General features: G+C 41.9%; 2 protein-coding genes and 1 long non-coding RNA gene across 3 annotated transcripts; 1 reads left to right on the top strand and 2 right to left on the bottom strand.

Moving 5' to 3' along the window:
• The first annotated feature begins 6,843 nt into the window (after window positions 1-6,843).
• Window positions 6,844-10,969, top strand: LOC6034051 (probable ATP-dependent RNA helicase kurz). The gene is given in 8 exon segments (XM_038260394.1): window positions 6,844-7,067; window positions 7,124-7,620; window positions 7,622-8,514; window positions 8,517-10,083; window positions 10,085-10,366; window positions 10,434-10,553; window positions 10,555-10,628; window positions 10,689-10,969. Coding segments are annotated over 8 exon segments (3,588 nt in total). The 5' UTR covers window positions 6,844-6,992; the 3' UTR covers window positions 10,769-10,969.
• Window positions 10,779-12,620, bottom strand: LOC6034050 (5'-AMP-activated protein kinase catalytic subunit alpha-2). The gene is made up of 3 exons (XM_001844377.2): window positions 12,617-12,620; window positions 12,253-12,468; window positions 10,779-12,195 (listed from the first exon to the last, which is right to left on the bottom strand). The coding sequence occupies exons 2-3, from the start codon at window positions 12,439-12,441 to the stop codon at window positions 11,020-11,022; spliced, it is 1,365 nt and encodes a 454-aa protein (XP_001844429.2). The 5' UTR covers window positions 12,442-12,468; window positions 12,617-12,620; the 3' UTR covers window positions 10,779-11,019.
• Window positions 12,621-12,666: 46 nt separating this feature from the next.
• Window positions 12,667-13,082, bottom strand: LOC119768867. The gene is made up of 2 exons (XR_005278266.1): window positions 12,921-13,082; window positions 12,667-12,839 (listed from the first exon to the last, which is right to left on the bottom strand). It is a non-coding gene; the product is annotated as an uncharacterized LOC119768867 (long non-coding RNA).
• Between the last annotated feature and the right edge of the window lie 5,325 nt (window positions 13,083-18,407).

The raw sequence follows: 18,407 nt of genomic DNA, 5'->3' as shown, positions 1-18,407 counted from the left end.
CCATTTTCTGATGATAATTTTATCATATTCGTGTTCCTGAGACAATTTCACAATAGAAACATGCATAAAAATGTTTATTTTCATCCATTTTAACCCTTTAAAAAATGAAAGTTAAAAAATGAGATGCTGCTTTTTTCTGGTGTCATCTAGTATCCTTGGAAACGAACTTGAATTTCAATAAATGTGAATCGAAGATTTTTTTTAACTTTCATTTTTTAAAGGGTTAAAATGGATGAAAATAAACATTTTTATGCATGTTTCTATTGTGAAATTGTCTCAGGAACACGAATATGAAAAAAATATCATCAGAAAATGGGATTTAAGGGGTCCCCCAAGCAAAAATTTACAAACAAAAAATTCACTAAAAGTAAAAATGTCTATTCAATATGTTAAACTGCCTTACCCAAAGCGTTCTCAGTCTCAGATGATAGTCCCAGATGTCTCCTACAAGCTGCAGGTCGAACCGAGTTGATAACTGGATGGAACACTTTTTTATTTGAGTTTGAAAATTGTGCTATTTTTTCACTAAAATGCCAATAACTCTTTAGATTCAACCAATTGGGATGCTCTACCCTGCATTTTGTTGCATTTTAAGCCTTTCAGATGCATTTTGAATTTTAAATAAAATTGATTTTGACCAAGTTACAGCCTTTTTACGATTTTTGACGTTTTGAACCTTCAAACTTTGTCCCGATTTGCCCCACTTCGCGTTGACCTAGTGCCATATTTTGGCCAGATGCTAGTTTTATATGTACAAACAACCCCTGAAAATTTCAGGCAGATTGGTGAGGTCAAAACGACGTCCCATACAAAGGGGTATGCCCTGTTCGTGGACTCGCTCTTAAGTCTATTCATCATTTGCCTAATCTTTTTGAATTTTATTGCAAATCTTTTTATTAGAATAATTCTTTATCTGTCCTATAAATAATCATTACTATAATCTAAGCTTGTTTTTTATCTCTATTTATTAATTATTGTCTAATTTTACATCTACTACCTCCAGCTTCTCATTTTCATTCTTTAAAATATAATCATCATTCTCTTACTATTGATTCTTGACTTTTTTTTATAAAATATATTCTCTTTTACTGTCAATTGTTTTCAATCTTCACCCTTTTCTTCTAACAAGTGGGGTTTGAGCCTCACTACTATTGTACTTTTGGTAAACTTTTATAACATGCTTAGGACCAAAAATTGTAACAAAACACCGCGACAATAGAAATAGCAACATTTAAACACGACTCAACACTAGGAAAGATTTCAGGAGAAAACAATACACAAGAAAATAACAACTAGTTTTTGAATTCAAACTAAAAATAAAACAGTTTTTGCTTTAATGAAAGTGGATAGGCGCTTATACTTGCATCAAACCCTACGCAATGTACCACTCCGGCCGAGTTAAAATGCGTAACCGGAAAAGAAGGTGTGTATGCCTGGCACGAACACTCAAGGCGTGTTTTATCGTGTTGCTCGTACTGACTCAGAGCAAGGGTGAGATGTAGGTGTAAGGGCAGTGCGTGTTCGTCGGGAACCTAGTGCATAAGATCGGTCAAGGCCCGTTCTTACACTGAAAATTGCGAATTGCGAAATGTTCATTGTAATATTCTTAATGAAATAATATGGCAATAAAAAGTAAACAACAAATCAGTAGATTTTTGATTTGATGCAGCACGGAAGTTACGTTTCGGAACTACCAAGTTTTCCATTGGCCACCTAGCACTATTTGTTCGGCAAAAGTTGTTAGCAATTTTCGCTATTGCTTTTGGGGAAAGATGACAGAAATGTAAACCATTCGGAAGTTGTATCGAATGATACCAATTCCACATCAATTCAAAAACGGACAGCTAACGAAGGCGTTTTATCTAAGTCTAGCTGTTTAAAAACAGGAAAATTGATGTTTTCTAAGTCTCACCCAAACAGCCCACCATTTTTTAATGTCGATATCTCAGCAACTAATGGTCCGATTTTCAATGTTAATATATGAAACATTTGTAAAATTTTCCGATCTTTTCTAAAACATTATTTTCAAAATTTTCAAATCAAGACTAACATTTTAAAAGGGCTTAATATTGAATGTTTGGCCCTTTTGAAATGTTAGTCTTGATTGAAAATTTTGATAATTTTTTCGGAAAAATCACAAATGTTTCATATATCAACTTGAATTTGAATTCCTTTCAGGTTGATTTCTTACTTTTGTTCAGTTTAATGGTACATTCATTTGATGCAGTTTCTATTGTGAAATTCTCAGAGCTGTCAAATGGTACATTCGTTTGAAGAGCCTGTGCGGCACTCGGTCGTCGGTGCCAGATTTGGTTCAATCGATCGTCATCGTCAGCATTGGTTCACCTGGAAGTTTGGAATGCAGTCCTATCTGGAGGCGGAGGAGCTGTGGGTTGCTGTAGAGCCGAACACGAAGCTGTTGATGCGGCAAAGAACCGGAAAGCTCGCGGCAGGATCATTTCTATCCATGGAAGCGTACGTGACGAGGATGGTTGCTACCATGATGTCACCGGATAAGGAGAGAGCATGCCGGGACGTGCCTTCGGTGCTGTGCTGACGACGGGGAGAGCAAACATGAAGATTGGTTCTTCGATTCCGGAGCCAGTCCATTTGACCAGAACGAAATCGTTGCTGCACGACGTTCATCGGGCAAACGGTAAGATGGTCGCTGCCAACAAGGAAGGGAGCGTTCTTTTATTACGTAACGCAAAAAATCGGATTTTTAGACCCCTCGCCCTCGTAACAAAATTTCCATACAAATTTTAAAAATTTGTATAGAGCGTAACACGGCCGACGCTCCCAAAGGAATCCAGTTCATCGCGAAGGGCACTGCTGCGATCAACACGACCTGTGGAGAAGAAATCAACGTTACCGATGTACGGCTGATACCAGGACTGGCAGCCAACCTACTGTCCGCAAGTAAGATCGTCGATAAAGGATACAATGTTGTTTTCCGCCGCAACGGTTGCAAGGTGCTAGAAGAGGAAGGCGTTTGTGTCGCGAGTACCCGACGACCCGAACGTGCACAAGGCCGCACTGACTCATGGCATCTCCAACGGCTGGAGACGTGCCCTACAGGAGGAGTACAACGCTCAAAGGACCTGAGAGATGACCAACCTGCAAGGCGGAGTCGCTGGCCCTGTCCTTGGCTGCGGTAGCCCTGTCGTGTATCGACATCTAACCTTGTTTTATGAGGGGCAAGTTGGAATGTGTCGATGTCGATGTGATCGACATCAAGGCTAAGTTACAGGTAGCTGATGCGTAACCACTCCCATTAAAGGACATATAAACTATTTATTTGCAAAACACGTCTTGCAGGGGCAACGAACAGAACTAGAATGATTTATTCAACAAATTACATTAAGTCAATATCAAGTCAAGGCATACTTATGCGTATCCTCAACACTCCTCCTCGCATGAGTATCTTTAACGGCTTCAGGCTTCGTTTTTGCGAGTTCCAATGGTCTCCATCTCCTCCTGAATCCTGGACAGTTTGTTCTCCTGTTCATCACGTGATTTTGGCACGGTTCCACTCGCTCCACTGAACCATTTCGTTTGGTTCGACCACTCACACGCCGTTTGGATGATGCTCGAAAGAAGTAAACCGGTTGTAGCACATCCTCGTGATACTGGCGGGATCCTCCATTTTCCGTTGATCTTGACCCAAATTGGAGCACCGTTCCATGTATACTCAAATACTTCCATTTTCTTCGTCTTCTTGCTCCGACGTTTGCTTTCGATCAGGACTCCCACAAACTGCGTACTGATCTCCTTCTGTTGTCCGGAGCGCCACCGACGTTGCTTGAGCCGGTACAGTCCGTCGCGCAAAACTGCCGCCGCTTTCTCTCCTCGTGACATTATCCGGCAGCCATGTTTGCCGAACCGGATATCCGCTCCCTTCTTTATCAGCTTAGCCACCGAAATGAGGTTCGTCTCGAGTCCCGGGATGTACAACACGTCCGTCAGCTTGATCACCGTTTGCTCTCCGTTGTTGTCCACGCTATTCAACGACACCGTTCCAATCCCTTGGACATCTACCTCCTTACCGCACTTGTTCTCTGGGGGCAGGTTTCAGCGAATCGAAACAAGCCTTCGATTTCTTGACACTAGCGATGGCGTTGACTTCCACGTCGTCATCACTCATCTCGGCTGGACAATCCACTTTCCTATGGCCTTTTTTACCGCATCAGTAGCAGATCAGCTTCCTCTTGAATGCCACCTTATACGCAACTGTCGTGTCTCCCGCTTCACCTTCGTTCATCTTGCGCTCCTGGTCCAGAATTTTCCATTTCACGTAATCCAGCTTAAGATCCTCGTCCTTCATGAAAGTCCTTCAGCAAAGCAGTCCGGACTTGATCGTAGCTCATCGGCAAGCTTCGCAAGAGCATCGCAACCTGTACATCCTCACGCTAAAAGTTCGCTAAAAGTTCCTCAAGATAGTAAATGATGCATGTCTAATTGCAACGTCTTCTCCTTCCGGCAACTTCCAGCAACTTCGCAGATCTGGCAGATCAAGGACACACGGGAGCACATCGATGTCTTCTGGTGCTCGTTTTTTAGCTTGAGCCACACCTCTTTCGCCGTTTTGAGCTCTCGGATTAGCGGATGCTGGCGCCTCTCGACCAGCAGCGAAATCCGTCCACTCTTCATTTTCTGGATCCGGGGCCCGCGTACTCGGCGTACTTCCACAGCTTCTCGCGGATCAGCAGCATTTCCGTTTCAAACGCCCATTGCGCGTAGTTTTCGTTGTTCTGCTTCTCAACTCCAAGCTTCGCTTCCATTCTTCTCGAGAAAATTTTCTTCAAACTTTCGATTCCGATTTCGTTATCGCCTTGGTTACTGGGCCCATAACCTATTGGCAGAACACGTCTTGCAGGCGCAACGAATAGAACTAGAATGATTTATTCAACAAATTACATTAACGTGAAGACTTCCATCATTGTCAGGATTTTTCGTTCAAAGATATAAATTTTGCGTCGCTTTCAATATTTTGACAAAATTCCTTCAGCAAGTTGTTAAGAATAGTGCGCTGCATAGGGGAGAGTGGGGAGACTTGATCCCCGGGGACACTTGATCCCAAGCCTGTATCTCGTCAGCATGTGGGTAAAACAATTAGCTTTGTTCTAGAAATTTGTGCGAAATTAATTAAAACTCATAGTAGAAAACAAAGAAAAAAATTTTTTGATTGAGTTACACACACTTTTTTTGATATGCATAGAAAACACTTAAAAATTATTCAATTTTTTTTTTATATATGAATTGTTTGATAAACTTATCAACTCAAAAACCCTTACGCATTTGATGTTCAATTTATCGTCATACTATTTTTACAATCAATTGTTTAAAAAAAGTGCGTTTTGGGAGACTTGATTCCTGCATTTTTACAGTCACTGGAATCAGCCTCAAGATTAATTAATTGGGCTGGGTTTTCATACATAGTTTCCTTTAGTATAGTTGTACATAACTTACTGCAGTTTGAACCTTTTTTCAAAAGTTTTGTGAACAAAAAATTCCAGCTTTTGTAAACATGCTTAATTTTGGTCTAAAAAATATTTTAGGTTTTTAAATATTTTACATACTAAACTTGTTATATTTTGAACACAAACGTACAGGTTTTATGTAAAATTGCTGTAATTTATAGAAAATTAAAAGTTTGGATGAATAAGAAACATTTTGCTTAAGATTTTTTCAAAATGTTGAAAGGGGACCGAGTTACCCCTAACATTTTTAAAATGCCGGTTTAAAATATTGTTTTATAACGCTTGGCATGACTCGAAGAGTTCATCTGATGAAATACCCTTATTAGCCAAACATAGATGAATGTTTAAGCTTTCAATTCATGCAAAAAGTTTATAGTTTTTTGAGAAATTGACAGAGTTATGTGCGATACAAAAAAAGGGGATCAAGTCTCCCCACTCTCCCCCTATGCTGATTCCTTTTGGTAACGATTTTCCCATTCCTTGTAAAGTTATGGAAATCGTCATAAATCAATGATTGGCAACTGGGACGTCAATGACTGTGCCACAAAATTATATAAATTATGAAGCACAATTGATTTAGATCAAAAATTCCTTCAGTGGCTTCAAGAAGGCAGCAACCGGCACACGCTGATTCCTTTTGGTGCTGAAATTCGTCAAATTGAATTTAATACAGAATATTTTATAGTGATGATCAATCTTCATCGGAAATGATCAACGGCTTCACCTTAAGTCAATATCAAGCGTTCTTTTGCGTATCCTCAACACTATAGAGTTATCTAAGCCCAACCTCACACACACTAGCGCACCATTTGTTTTGCTGGCCGGTACAAAATTTAACCTCAATCTTTTTCGTGTACGTATACGCAATACATGCGCACGTAGATAACTAGTCTTCCATAGAGCTATCTACGTGCGCATGTATTGCGTATACGTACACGAAAAAGAAGAAATGTACCCGCCAGCAAAACAAATGGGGTGCTAGTGTGCGTGAGCTAGGGCTTAGATAACTCTATAGAATCTAAGCCGCTCTCACGCACACTAGCACGCCATTTGTTTTGCTGGATGGTACAAATTTAACCTCACTTTTTTCGTGTACGTACACGCAATACATGCGCACGTAGATAACTCTATAGAGTTATCTACGTGCGCATACGTACAAATTGAGGTTAAATTTTGTACCCGCCAGCAAAACAAATGGTGTGCTAGTGTGCGTGAGAGCAGTTTTAGATAGCTCTATAATTATTTTTAAAAATTTCGATGTTTGGTTTGAGCATAAAGTTAAATTTTCTCGACTGGGTTCTCAAAACTGGGTAGCTTAACTTTTGACGTTTAATGTTTTGTTAAACTTCGTTAGCGTGTGTGCGACACCTATCTGCGTTTACAACACTTTGCGCTTAGCACGTGCACGTTGTTTTCGTTCGCGAGAGCATGCAGATGTAAACACGGGTCAAGTTTTCGGAAGCTGAATTTTCTTTTTGTCCGGTTCTGTAAACAAATTCGGTGGAAATAACCATGGGAAAACGGCGCTTCAATGAAAAGGGCCGACAGCAGGTGGACACGATCATCGACAACACCGTCACAAAACAGGTATGTCTTTTAAACGCAGATTCTGCTATCTCTAACCGCGTTTGTAATCATTTTAGATCAAACTCGAGTTTGGTAAACCAGAGGAGGATGGCTACGGCAGAACCGACGATGCGAATCTGCTGGTACTACCGTCTAAAAAACGTCCCACCAAAATTAAGCGCGACTCGGCGGTCGTGACGAAAATTTTGTCAAAAAAACAACGCAAACGACTCGAGAAGATTGTCGACCAGAAAAAGAAGAAGGAAAACCGATCCTCCCTGATCGCGGCTTTGGCCTCCGTCCAAGCGACGTCGGATGAGCTGGGAAGCTACACCAAGATAAGCTCGGTCCAAACGAAGGGACTGAAGCAACACTTTAAGGAGCAAAAGTTTGGCGTGGTCGAAAAAAAGACGGAACGAATGGTGAAGGATGGAGTCGGGAAGGAGCAGACCGTTAAAAGCTTGGTCGGCGGAAGAAAGCAGCGGCTCGCGCTCTTGAAAGCCCAGGCGGCTGGTTCCGCAAGTGACGGAGAGGAAACGGAACCTGCGGCTGATTTGAACTCGATTGGGCTGGAGTGAATCTTCGTCTTCGGAAGATGAAGTTTCCGCTGAAGAACAGGAGCAGAAGGAGGGCGACAGTGGAAGTGAGGAGAATGCGCAAGATGTTGAAGAGCAAACGGTTGTAGAACCTGTGGCCAATGTTATCATAAGTCCAGTTGAAGATAAGCCGAAAGCTGTAGACGCCGAACCCGTGGACAGAAAGCCGGCATCGTATGTTCACGTTGAGCGTGATCCGGCGATACAGGCAGCCCGTTTGAAACTTCCCATCCTTGGTGAGGAGCAAGAAATAATGGAAAAGATAAGCGAGAATCCGATTGTGATACTGGCGGGAGAAACGGGCAGTGGTAAAACGACACAGGTTCCGCAGTTTCTATACGAGGCAGGTTATGCCACGAAAGAGCGAGGATTGATTGCCATCACGGAACCACGGCGTGTGGCCGCGATCGCAATGTCAAAACGTGTGGCCACGGAGATGAATTTGTCAAACAAGGAAGTTTCATACCTGATTCGGTTCGAAGGTAATGTGACCGACCAAACGCGGATCAAATTTCTAACGGATGGTGTACTTTTGAAGGAAATTGAGCACGATTTTCTGCTGTCGGTGTACTCGGTTGTGATCATCGACGAAGCTCACGAGCGGAGTGTCTACACCGATATTTTGATCGGTCTACTGTCGAGGATCGTGATGTTACGACAGAAGAAGGGCAACCCGCTGAAGCTGATAATCATGTCGGCGACGATGCGAGTGAAGGACTTTACCGAAAATCGAAACCTGTTCTCCAAAATTCCTCCGGTGATCAACGTCGAGTCTCGTCAGTTTCCCGTTACGGTTCACTTCAGTAAAACAACACCCAGCGATTACGTGCGCGAGGCGTACTCAAAGGTCGTCAAAGTTCACACCAAACTGCCGGAGGAGCTATTCTTGTATTTCTAACCGGCCAGAAAGAGGTAAATTACGTGGTTAAAAAGTTGCGCAGGGCATTCCCTTTTAAAGGAAAACATTCAGCTGCGCTTGTTGAGCGGAAAAAGTCAAACGATGAAAACGATTCGGAAAACGAGGACGAAAACCTTGAGAGCATCGTGAATCCGCGCAAGGCGGCAAAACTCGATAAGAAAAGGAAGAAAATGAAGCGACTGGCCGAGCAGAAGAAACCGGTCGAGCTTCCAAAGATCAACTTGGACAGTTATCAGCTGCCGTGGGACGATACGCATGCTGACCAGTGTGAAGAGGACGACGATGCCTTGGGCGATGAAGATAGCGAAGGTCATTTGAGCGAGTCCGATTTGGAAGACGACGGACAGGCTGACGATTGCGAAACGGGCAGCAAACAACCACTCTGGGTTTTGCCCCTTTACTCAATCCTTTCGTCGGAAAAACAACAAAAAGTGTTTGAACCCCCGCCAGAAGGCTGCAGGCTGTGCGTGGTTGCTACGAACGTAGCGGAAACTTCGCTCACGATACCCGACGTGAAATATGTCGTAGACTGTGGGAGACAAAAGACGAAGCTGTACGACAAGGTAACCGGCGTGAATGCGTTCGTAGTGACATACATTAGCAAAGCGTCCGCGAATCAACGTGCCGGCAGATCCGGCAGAGTTGCCTCGGGACATTGCTACAGGCTGTACTCAAGTGCGGTGTACAACGATCAGTTTGCTGAATTTGCCATGCCGGAAATCCAGAAGAAGCCGGTGGACGATCTGATGCTGCAGATGAAGTGCATGGGCATTGACAAAGTGGTCAACTTTCCGTTTCCCTCTCCTCCCGATCGGGTACAGCTCCAGCGGGCTGAGCAGCGGTTGGTCCTGATGGAAGCGCTCCAAGAGTGTATTGTCAACAGCAAGACCAAGTCGCAAACGATTAGCAAAGTAACCGATCTTGGTAGGACGATTGCGGCCTTTCCTGTGGCACCACGATTTGGGAAAATGTTGGCCCTCAGCCACCAACACGGGCTGCTTCCGTACACCATCTGTATGGTTGCGGCCCTCTCCGTTCAGGAAGTTCTGCAAGAAGTGTCCCTTTCGGAAGAATCTCCTGGCAACAAGAAGTGGCGATTGAAACGTAAAGCTTGGGCAGGCACGGGTAATTCCCTGCAGCTGGGAGATCCCATGATTCTGTTGCGTGCCGTTGGGGCCGCAGAATTTGCCAACAGTGAAGGACGGTTAGCTAGTTTTTGTGAAGAAAACGGCATCCGTTTGAAGGCCATAACGGAAATCCGCAAGCTGCGCGTCCAACTGACCAACGAGATCAACATAAACTTGAAGGATGTGAATTTAACCGTTGATCCGAAGCTGCCTCCGCCAAGCGACACGCAGTCCAAACTGTTGCGCCAACTGATGCTCATCGGAATGGCCGACCAAATCGCACGCAAGATTCCCGAGTCGGAAATAAAGCTGAAAGCGGACAAGATTAAAAACAAACACGCCTACAATCTACCGGATATGGAGCAGCCGGTGTTTGTGCACTCGAGCTCTGTGCTGCAAAACGAACCCCGAGTGGGTTTGCTATCAGGAGGCGTACGAAACCTCTCATGGAGACAGCACGAAAATGTTCCTGCGCGGCATAACGGCCATCGAACCGGAATGGCTTGTGCAGCTCGTACCCAAGCACTGTAACATAGTAAAGGTGCTGGAAGATCCCGAGCCCAGCTACGACCCAGCCCAGGATCGCATTCTGTGCCACGTGCAGGCTACCGTGGGAAAGGCTGGATGGCCGCTACCGATGGCAGAAGTGGATATGCCCAACGACATGGTGCGGTGCCAGTGAGTATCCTCAAGTCTTTTAATAATTCTATATTACCCACTAAAGACCCACCTTAATTCTTCACAGACACTTTGCCAAGTTCCTGCTTTCCGGTGCCGTTTTCGGCGCATTGCGGAAGTTCAGCAAGCATCTGCTCTCGCCGGCCGACTCGATGACCAAACCCTACGCGGCTTCGATTCCGCGCGTCCATGAAAACGCTACAGCTTAATTTAGTTTTCACCAGGACGCGTCTCGAGCAGCTTTGGACGGCGGATAAGAACTGTAAGTGCTGGGATTTAAGGTGCCTTTCTGTTGATATATATATATTTTGTGTAATTTTAGTTCTTCGGGACGAGTATCTCAAATTTGTGCCGGCGTCATGCCACGAGGACGTTCAGAAGATGTGGCCACCTGCGGAATGAAACACGGACGTTTTTTTTTTTTGGTTTTCTGTAACAGAATATGTTTTATTTATATCAACACGCGCTGAGTTGTTTGCTGAATAGGTTCCCCAAGCGGATATATTATACACAATTAAAAATTTGTTATAGACAAAATACTTCCACGATGGCGTATATTGATCAACGTTGTAATGTGAAACCAACTTTGGATACTGATCTAAATCTAGGTAGTAACGGATTCGATACACATATAGAGAAAGCCAAATAGTAGTTTAACGAGCCAGCTGGATGATTAGGGCTGCGCACATTTCAAAAAATTCCATCGTGTGGTGTCCCGTGGGTTGATTGGGCATGCCCATCCCACCGAAGCCAACCGGGGGCGGTGGCGTTAGGCTTTCCATGATCACGTCATCACCCTGCTCGACCTCTTCGTTGGTGAGGGATTTGAAATCCAGCAAATAACTTTTCGCGTCGACTTGGTACAGCTGAAGGGACATTTTGACAAATTTGTCGTTGCGGGCGTTTTGTTTGCGAACCCGCACATGATACGGATTGATGATTTTCCACTCAAAATCAAGAGCCTTCATGGCGCGATAAACTTCAAGCATGATGTCGTTCGGTTTCGATTGCGATCTAATGCCCAGATGCCACTTGGCTCGTTTTACCGGAGTTCCGGTTGCACGGTGTTTGTCCACCGGAATGGCTGTCGCCGTTATGTTTGGAGAAGGAATGGGGGCACTGCCAACGGTGACGGCGCGTTCCCTCAACGGGGCGATACGTTCCGGATGAATTGATGGCGATTTAAATGGCTCGTTGTTGCTTGGTGTAGGCTTTTCCGGCATGGGCGGTGCCGGCGGCGGACTTCCGGCAACGTAGAAATCCTTCAACTCTGCCTTGGCCGCTTCGTCCGCGATGCGTTTGTTGTCGATGATCAAATGGTACGCGATAGCTAGCTGATCGTGAGGATCACCACTCAACAGAGCGTTGTGCACTTCCTGTTCCTTTACGCCAAATTTATCGCACACTTCCGTAACGGCATGCGTATCGATAACGCTGCTGTCCTGTTCGACCGGAGACGGAAACAGGTACGCCGGCAAATCCTTCTGGAACCATTCGTGCTTTTTGATCTCCTCAACGGTGGCTCTCTTTAGTGGATCGACCTGCAACATCTGGCAGAGCAAGCTGACCACCTGCTTGTTCAGGTACTCCGGAATGGGGAAAATTCCAGACTTGATCTTTCGGAACAGCGTCGGCACATGCTCATCATCGAAGGGAAGTGTTCCACAAAGCAACGCGTAAAGAATAACTCCGCAGGACCAGATGTCCACCTCCGGTCCGGCGTACAGTTTGCCGGAAATAACCTCTGGAGCAGCGTAGTTGGGCGATCCACAAGATGTGCGTAGAAACTCTCCGTCCAGCATCATGTTCGAGAGTCCGAAATCGGCAATCTGAAACGAAAGAACTCAATCATTGCGACGATGGAGCATGCTCGAAGCTTGACTAACCTTTACGTGACGATTATGGTCCAGTAGTAGATTCTCCGGCTTCAAGTCGTGCACGATCATGTGGCGATGACAGTAGTCGACACCGGAGATGATCTGCTGGAAGAATCGCCTCGCTTCCGATTCCTGCAACTTGCCGTTATTCACAATATAATCAAACAGCTCTCCGCCGCTAACGTACTCCATGATCATAAATATATCGGTCGGCGTAGAAATCACCTGAAAAACGATAATTAATACATACATACATAGTCAAAGTTGTTTTGCCGTGGACATAGCCAGAAGTTTCTCGGAATAACACCCCAGTACCTTCGAGTGAGACGTAGATTATTTTCCGTACCCAGAAAACAACATTGTAATTTAATACCTGATACAGCGATGAGATTCTGGATCTCACGGCGGATCTTGCCAACCACGTTTTCTGTCGGTTCAGGATCTTCACCGCCACTTTGTGCTTCGTTAGTTGGTGCTCTCCGATTTTAACCTTGCCAAATGTTCCACAGCCCAGCGTTGCTCCCAGTACATAGTGGCCAATTTTTACCAGCGGCTGCACAGTTCCCGTGCTTTTGTCCGCCATCGTTGTGTCCTCCCTAGAAAAAAAAGCAGAACAAATTGGTTTACTTCCGGATTTTTTACTCAACTGTGTCGTCTATCGGTGAAAAAGTAATTACCAGTTGTTTAGAGGTCAATAGAGTTGGGCGACCTCGGAAAACAGGCAAAAAAAGATTTTGTGAACTTTTACAAAATATTCAATGTTATTAGGAGAAATATGACCCGTAAAATGACAACATCAAAGCTCTGCACTTGTGACAACTGATTTAGAAAAAGCGCACGCCCGAAAGGCCTTTTTGTAATACAGCACGACAGGTTTATGCATTTGCGTCTTGCAAACGACCCTTTGTCAGCCAAATGAACGGGCACACAGTGGATCCAGGTGTGACAAAAATCAAAAAATGAAAGTTAAATTTCAGAAGTGTTAGTATTTTTCTATTTTTTCTCATACCTACATTCAAAAACACTTTCCCAAATTTTGAGCAAGATTGAATGGAATTTGAATTTTTGGCGGCTTTGAGAGTGCAGACATTTTTGTTATTTCTAGTAGCTGAAACTTCAAAATTCGCAAAAAATATTTTTTCTTAAAAATTGCATAACTCCGCCAATTTTAAACCAAATTTGATTCTTCTGGCTGCATTCGAAAGGTACTTAAAAGTTGTTAATTTTACTGTTCTTGAAATTTTGATGTATCCCTCCCCCCTTTTTAGCTATTCAAACGAAAGAAAGCATTAACTATTTTCAAGATTTTCAATTTCAACCCTTCAGGAACAATTTTGTACAGGTGTGACCAAAGTCTCATGCAGTTTCTGTCATGAAATTTAATGTACTTTCAGACTGTGTATAGCAAATTTTGCTCATACTTGCTGGAAAGATCAAAATTTGCATGTTTCGAAAAAAAGTCAAAGTGGATCTACTTTACTCTATTCACGAATCGGATCAAAAAGTCAAATATGGAAATCGCCTTTTGATTTTTCTTCATATTCAAGATATCAACGAATGTACTAAAATAATACTGGATTTTGGATTTTTCTTAGGGTACCAAGATTCCTCCCCCCTCCCCTCTCCATCGTCTTTTTATGATTTGGTTAAATATTCCTCTTGGAATGACTGAAAACTTCAACGGTGGAATTACTTTCTATCGTAAAATTTCACATGTCCTTGTGTGCTATCTTGTGATCCGTCTGCTGAAAAAGATAGGACGTGTCACAAGATAGCACACCAGCTACGATGTGTATCTGCGTGGAGAATTATTGGAACAAAGTGATGTGGGCAGTGATAAACATATTAGTGAATGAGCACCGTCATCAGGGGTGACATTGGGTCTGGTGGGTGAGATACAGTCATACAAAATTGCTAAAATTTGTATGACCCAATCTCATTGAAGACAACAAACTTTTTGGTACGATAGATTTTCTTGTGATAATCCTAACCATGCAAAATCTTTTTTCATTTTTCCTAAAAAGTCTTCCTAAAATCAGTTTTTACCTTACATATTTTTATGTGCAGCTTAGTACATAAAAAGTAGAGCAGACTTTGGCTCGAGTCGTGGATGAAGAGAGGAGGGAAGATGGGAAATAAAAAAAATATAATTCAAAACTTTATTCTCGACTTTTTAAATGTATCACAAATTACTCTAATTGGGTATTAAAGCCCTATGTCAATTTTTATGTACAACGGTAAAAAACACGATTAAAAACCATTTGGGATCTTTTTTTTTCATTTTAACTCAAAAAAAAATTGACAACAACACACATGAATCAACCATGTTTGGAACGATGTCAATACAACCAGATGGTTTGACACCAACTGTTGTCAAACGAACGGGTCACTTTGCACTCCTTTTACACGGATTTCACACACACTACCAAACGTTTGTTTTGATAGTGTGAGTGAGCGCCGTGTAAAAAGTGACAGTTCGTCACTTTTTAGTTTGACTTTGTCAAACCAACGGGGTACAAACTAAAAAGTGTCAAACGAAAAAGTGACCAACCACCGGGGGTTGAGTGTAGGAGCTTTTCTGTCAAGAAGGACCGCGAGGTTAATTTTTCAAAATTGATTTAAAAATCCATTTTAAACACTTTGTGGTCGTACAAAGGGTCATTGTACTCAGAAAAATAAGCTTTATCGCTGTTAACAAAAATATCAGCAATCTAAGCTTCATTTGGGCCCAATTAATAACTCTAATGCAAAAAAGTTAATGATTTATTAATTTTGTAGGTGACGATCTTTGTTTTGCACCCTAGTATTTGGGGAATATTCGAAAGGGAAGGAGATGAAAACTTGAAAGGAAATTTCCGTTGGCCTCAACAAAAATCTAGAGTTTTTTAAGTCCTTTAATTTATTGTGTTTCATATGTTTAAACGACCTTTAAAAAAACTCTAGAAATGTCTGCTAATCTTTTAGGTAGGAACAGATACAGATACTTCTAAAATGTGCACAGTTAAAATGTTATGATAATCTCATTGAAGCCAAATAACACTTTTCCTCAAATACACAAATTTTGGAACACCCTATTAACTGGACCACCCTAACGTTACTACTTTACTGACCCTGATCAACTTTCGGAAGATGACAAAGCTATTATTTTAAAGTGTGGTATCTACGGATTTTGTTTAACAAAATTTCGGTTATGGAGCATTGTGATTTGGTACCACCCTAACATTTTATTTATTAAGATTCACAAACACACAAAATAAAAATTCCAAGCTATAAAAAATGATATAAAAAAATACAATTTCAGCAATTGAAAAAAAAATTCAAAATAATAATTTATGAACCACCCTAATGTGCTTCGATTTTACTTCATGAAAAAATAAATGTATTTTTTGAATTCAGCTGCCCAGAATTACCCTAATATGACATATTTGGCAGAATACCTGACATTTTTTAATTTTGTCACACCTTTGTTCGGAGAGGATCCACTGTGGGGCAATTTGTATCGTTGTATGTCCGACTTTGCTTCAATTTTGCATCTAGTGCGGTTGGCTTGGCCGGTGGTGACATCGTTATAACATTTTCGGTGACGTCAATTGAGGTTTTGCAGCGCGACTGTGTTTCAAATGTAGGTGGCGCCAAAATGAGGTTACTTGCCAAAAATGGTATTCCTTTCTGCTGGATTGAAGAACAAAATCGCTTATTTCTCATGATTCCCTGCATCAATCTTAATGAAACTGGTTGCAAAAGACGAGAAAAATTTTTTGCTTCAGAATAATGAACATCAATTTTGGGCGCGCAAAAATTTGTGAACTTTTCTTTAAAAAATGTGTTTCAGAACACGAAAAAATTAGTTTCCCCATATATATCAATGAAATAAACAATGATATAGTTGATAACAGATGTGTTAACGAATATTCAACCATTTTTATTGATTTATGACAGACTTTGTTGCCAAAAAGTTCGAATTACTGTCTTTTACTAAATTTACAATTTTCTCATAGAAAAATCAAACGAATATTGGAAAGTTGCACACCAAATTGTTGGAAATAATTTTTCTCATCCGAATCTGGCGTAAGTTTAATAAAAATGTTGATTTTGAAGGTAAAAACATTTTTTCGAAAAATCATAGGTTTACGCTATTTGTTCATAGGTGGCGACAAGTGTCTTTTAGCTTTGCTGCAAATTCTCTATTGCCGTTCAAGAGCCAAACGACATGCGACACCTAGTGTTGAGTAGCAGAACAGAGCGAAGAATGTCGATTGAAATTTCCGCCCTTTGAGGTTATTTATGCGAATTCTGTTTTGTTAAATTCCAGCGTCCAAAACAATTTTTGAGCAAAATTCGAGCTGATACTTTGTTAACTTTTGATGCTCTATCATTTTAAACAATATTATTTTTCAAAATTATTTTTTCCAATTTTTTATTGCGTTAATTTATAGAGGGCAAAGAGTTAACAATCGTACTACTTGAATTTTTCTCAAAAGTTGTTCTAAGAGCTGTAAATTCAATTTTATGTTTGCATTCCTATGTAACCGAACAGCGAAAATTTGAATCGTCATTCTTCGATGCTTTGCGCCATCTGTCGGAATTTTTGAGCTTTTAATCGCGAATCAACACGGTAGCATCGGCCACCAAGGTTACTGTTCTTACACTCAAAAAACTGTTCACCACAATGTTGCATGAAAATATATGTGATTATTTTCCATACAGTATTTCATGCAACATTGACATGAACGTCCGGTAGATGATCAACACCAGCACACAGAATCTTGATGGCTTTTCACTGTCACATCATGTCAAGTTTGCATGAATTTCACGTCAGATTTGCCTGACGCCTCATGCAATATTTACAATAATGTATTGTGGAATTCACATGCCTATTATTGGCTTTCAATGCGATCGATGCATTACTACTTCATGGTAAGAATAATTAAAAGAGTTTTAGTTTGTAGTCGCAAATATAAAACGTTTTTATTATCACTTAATACAACTAAAGAACACACACATATGATTCACAATTTTATAACCAGCACACTAATTATACACACACAGTTTTATGATCAATCCTCTCGCACTTATCTGCCACTTCCGCTCATTTGCGCACGCTGGAAGTTTCCGGCTGGCCTCGTTTTAATAGTCCTCCCCGAGGTCCTCCCAGACTCACTCCAAAATTCATTTTCCTTGCAGATCCCTCGAAATCCTTTGGCCTCCTGGCTCATCTAATCTTGTTTCTCGTTCACCTGAAAATAAAGTATAGAAACAAATTGTTCATTACTTTTGAGCCACATTTTTAAGAACTTTTTAAACTTACCAGCAAAACACGACAACTACAGCACCAAGATTAATTGATTTCAGTTTATTTATCAATCTTACTCCGATTAGTCCAGCAAAAAAAAGCGACAACGGACTGCCTGCCACATCCGCTCGTCCAAACAACTAAAAATCAACTGAATTGAAATCGGCTAAGTCCCGGTAATCGAGCTCAACAAAATTTGCAGACAGGAATTTCATGCAACCTCGACTAATTTTTCACCACAATGCTGCATGAAAAGGTGTATGGATTTTTCCATACTGGTTTCCATGCGGGTGTTGCAAGATTGTCATGCAAACACAAAACCAGCTGACCGTAAGCCACGCCTCCGAATTTTCAGGCATGGATTTCACGTGACATTCAGTTGTGTGAGTGTTAGCTGCGTGAAAACCAAGCAGAGTTGACATGAATGCATGGTAATAGTTGCATGACTCATGTGAAACGAGGTTTTGGACCAAAAATTGGCTGTCACCGGAATTTTCATGCAGCATCGTGGTGAACATTATTTTGAGTGTACAGTAACCTTGCCATCGACTGACAGCCGTTTTCTCCGCTGATTTGTTTTGGTCGTACTGGTTGAACGAATGAGCGAGCATGAGATATTTTTATTTTCGTTTATTTCGTTCTCTCTCGTTCACTCCTCAACAGTGTTGCCAGTAAAATGGGGGAAAATGCAGCAGTGTTGCTAGGAGCAGCATTAAAACTGCTGCATATCAGCTAATACTACTGCAGTTGTTTTAGAGCTGATTTGTTTTCTTCTTAGCTGTTTTATGACTGATTAGCAGTAGAAAGCTGATAAACAGCACCTTTATGATTTCTCTTAGTGCTGGATGGTTACTTGGGTTTATCAGGATTT

This window comes from Culex quinquefasciatus, chromosome 3 (genome assembly GCF_015732765.1).
Source record: "Culex quinquefasciatus strain JHB chromosome 3, VPISU_Cqui_1.0_pri_paternal, whole genome shotgun sequence".
Lineage (NCBI taxonomy): Eukaryota > Metazoa > Arthropoda > Insecta > Diptera > Culicidae > Culex > Culex quinquefasciatus.
This window is presented reverse-complemented; position numbering and strand designations above follow the sequence as displayed.

Coding starts and splice junctions, on each gene's coding strand:
- LOC6034050 (XM_001844377.2), bottom strand. CDS start 12,441: ATGATCATGGAGTACGTTAGCGGCGGAGAGCTGTTTGATTATATTGTG. Junction 12,196..12,252: donor ACCATAATCGTCACGTAAAG/GTTAGTCAAGCT, acceptor CTTTCGTTTCAG/ATTGCCGATTTCGGACTCTC.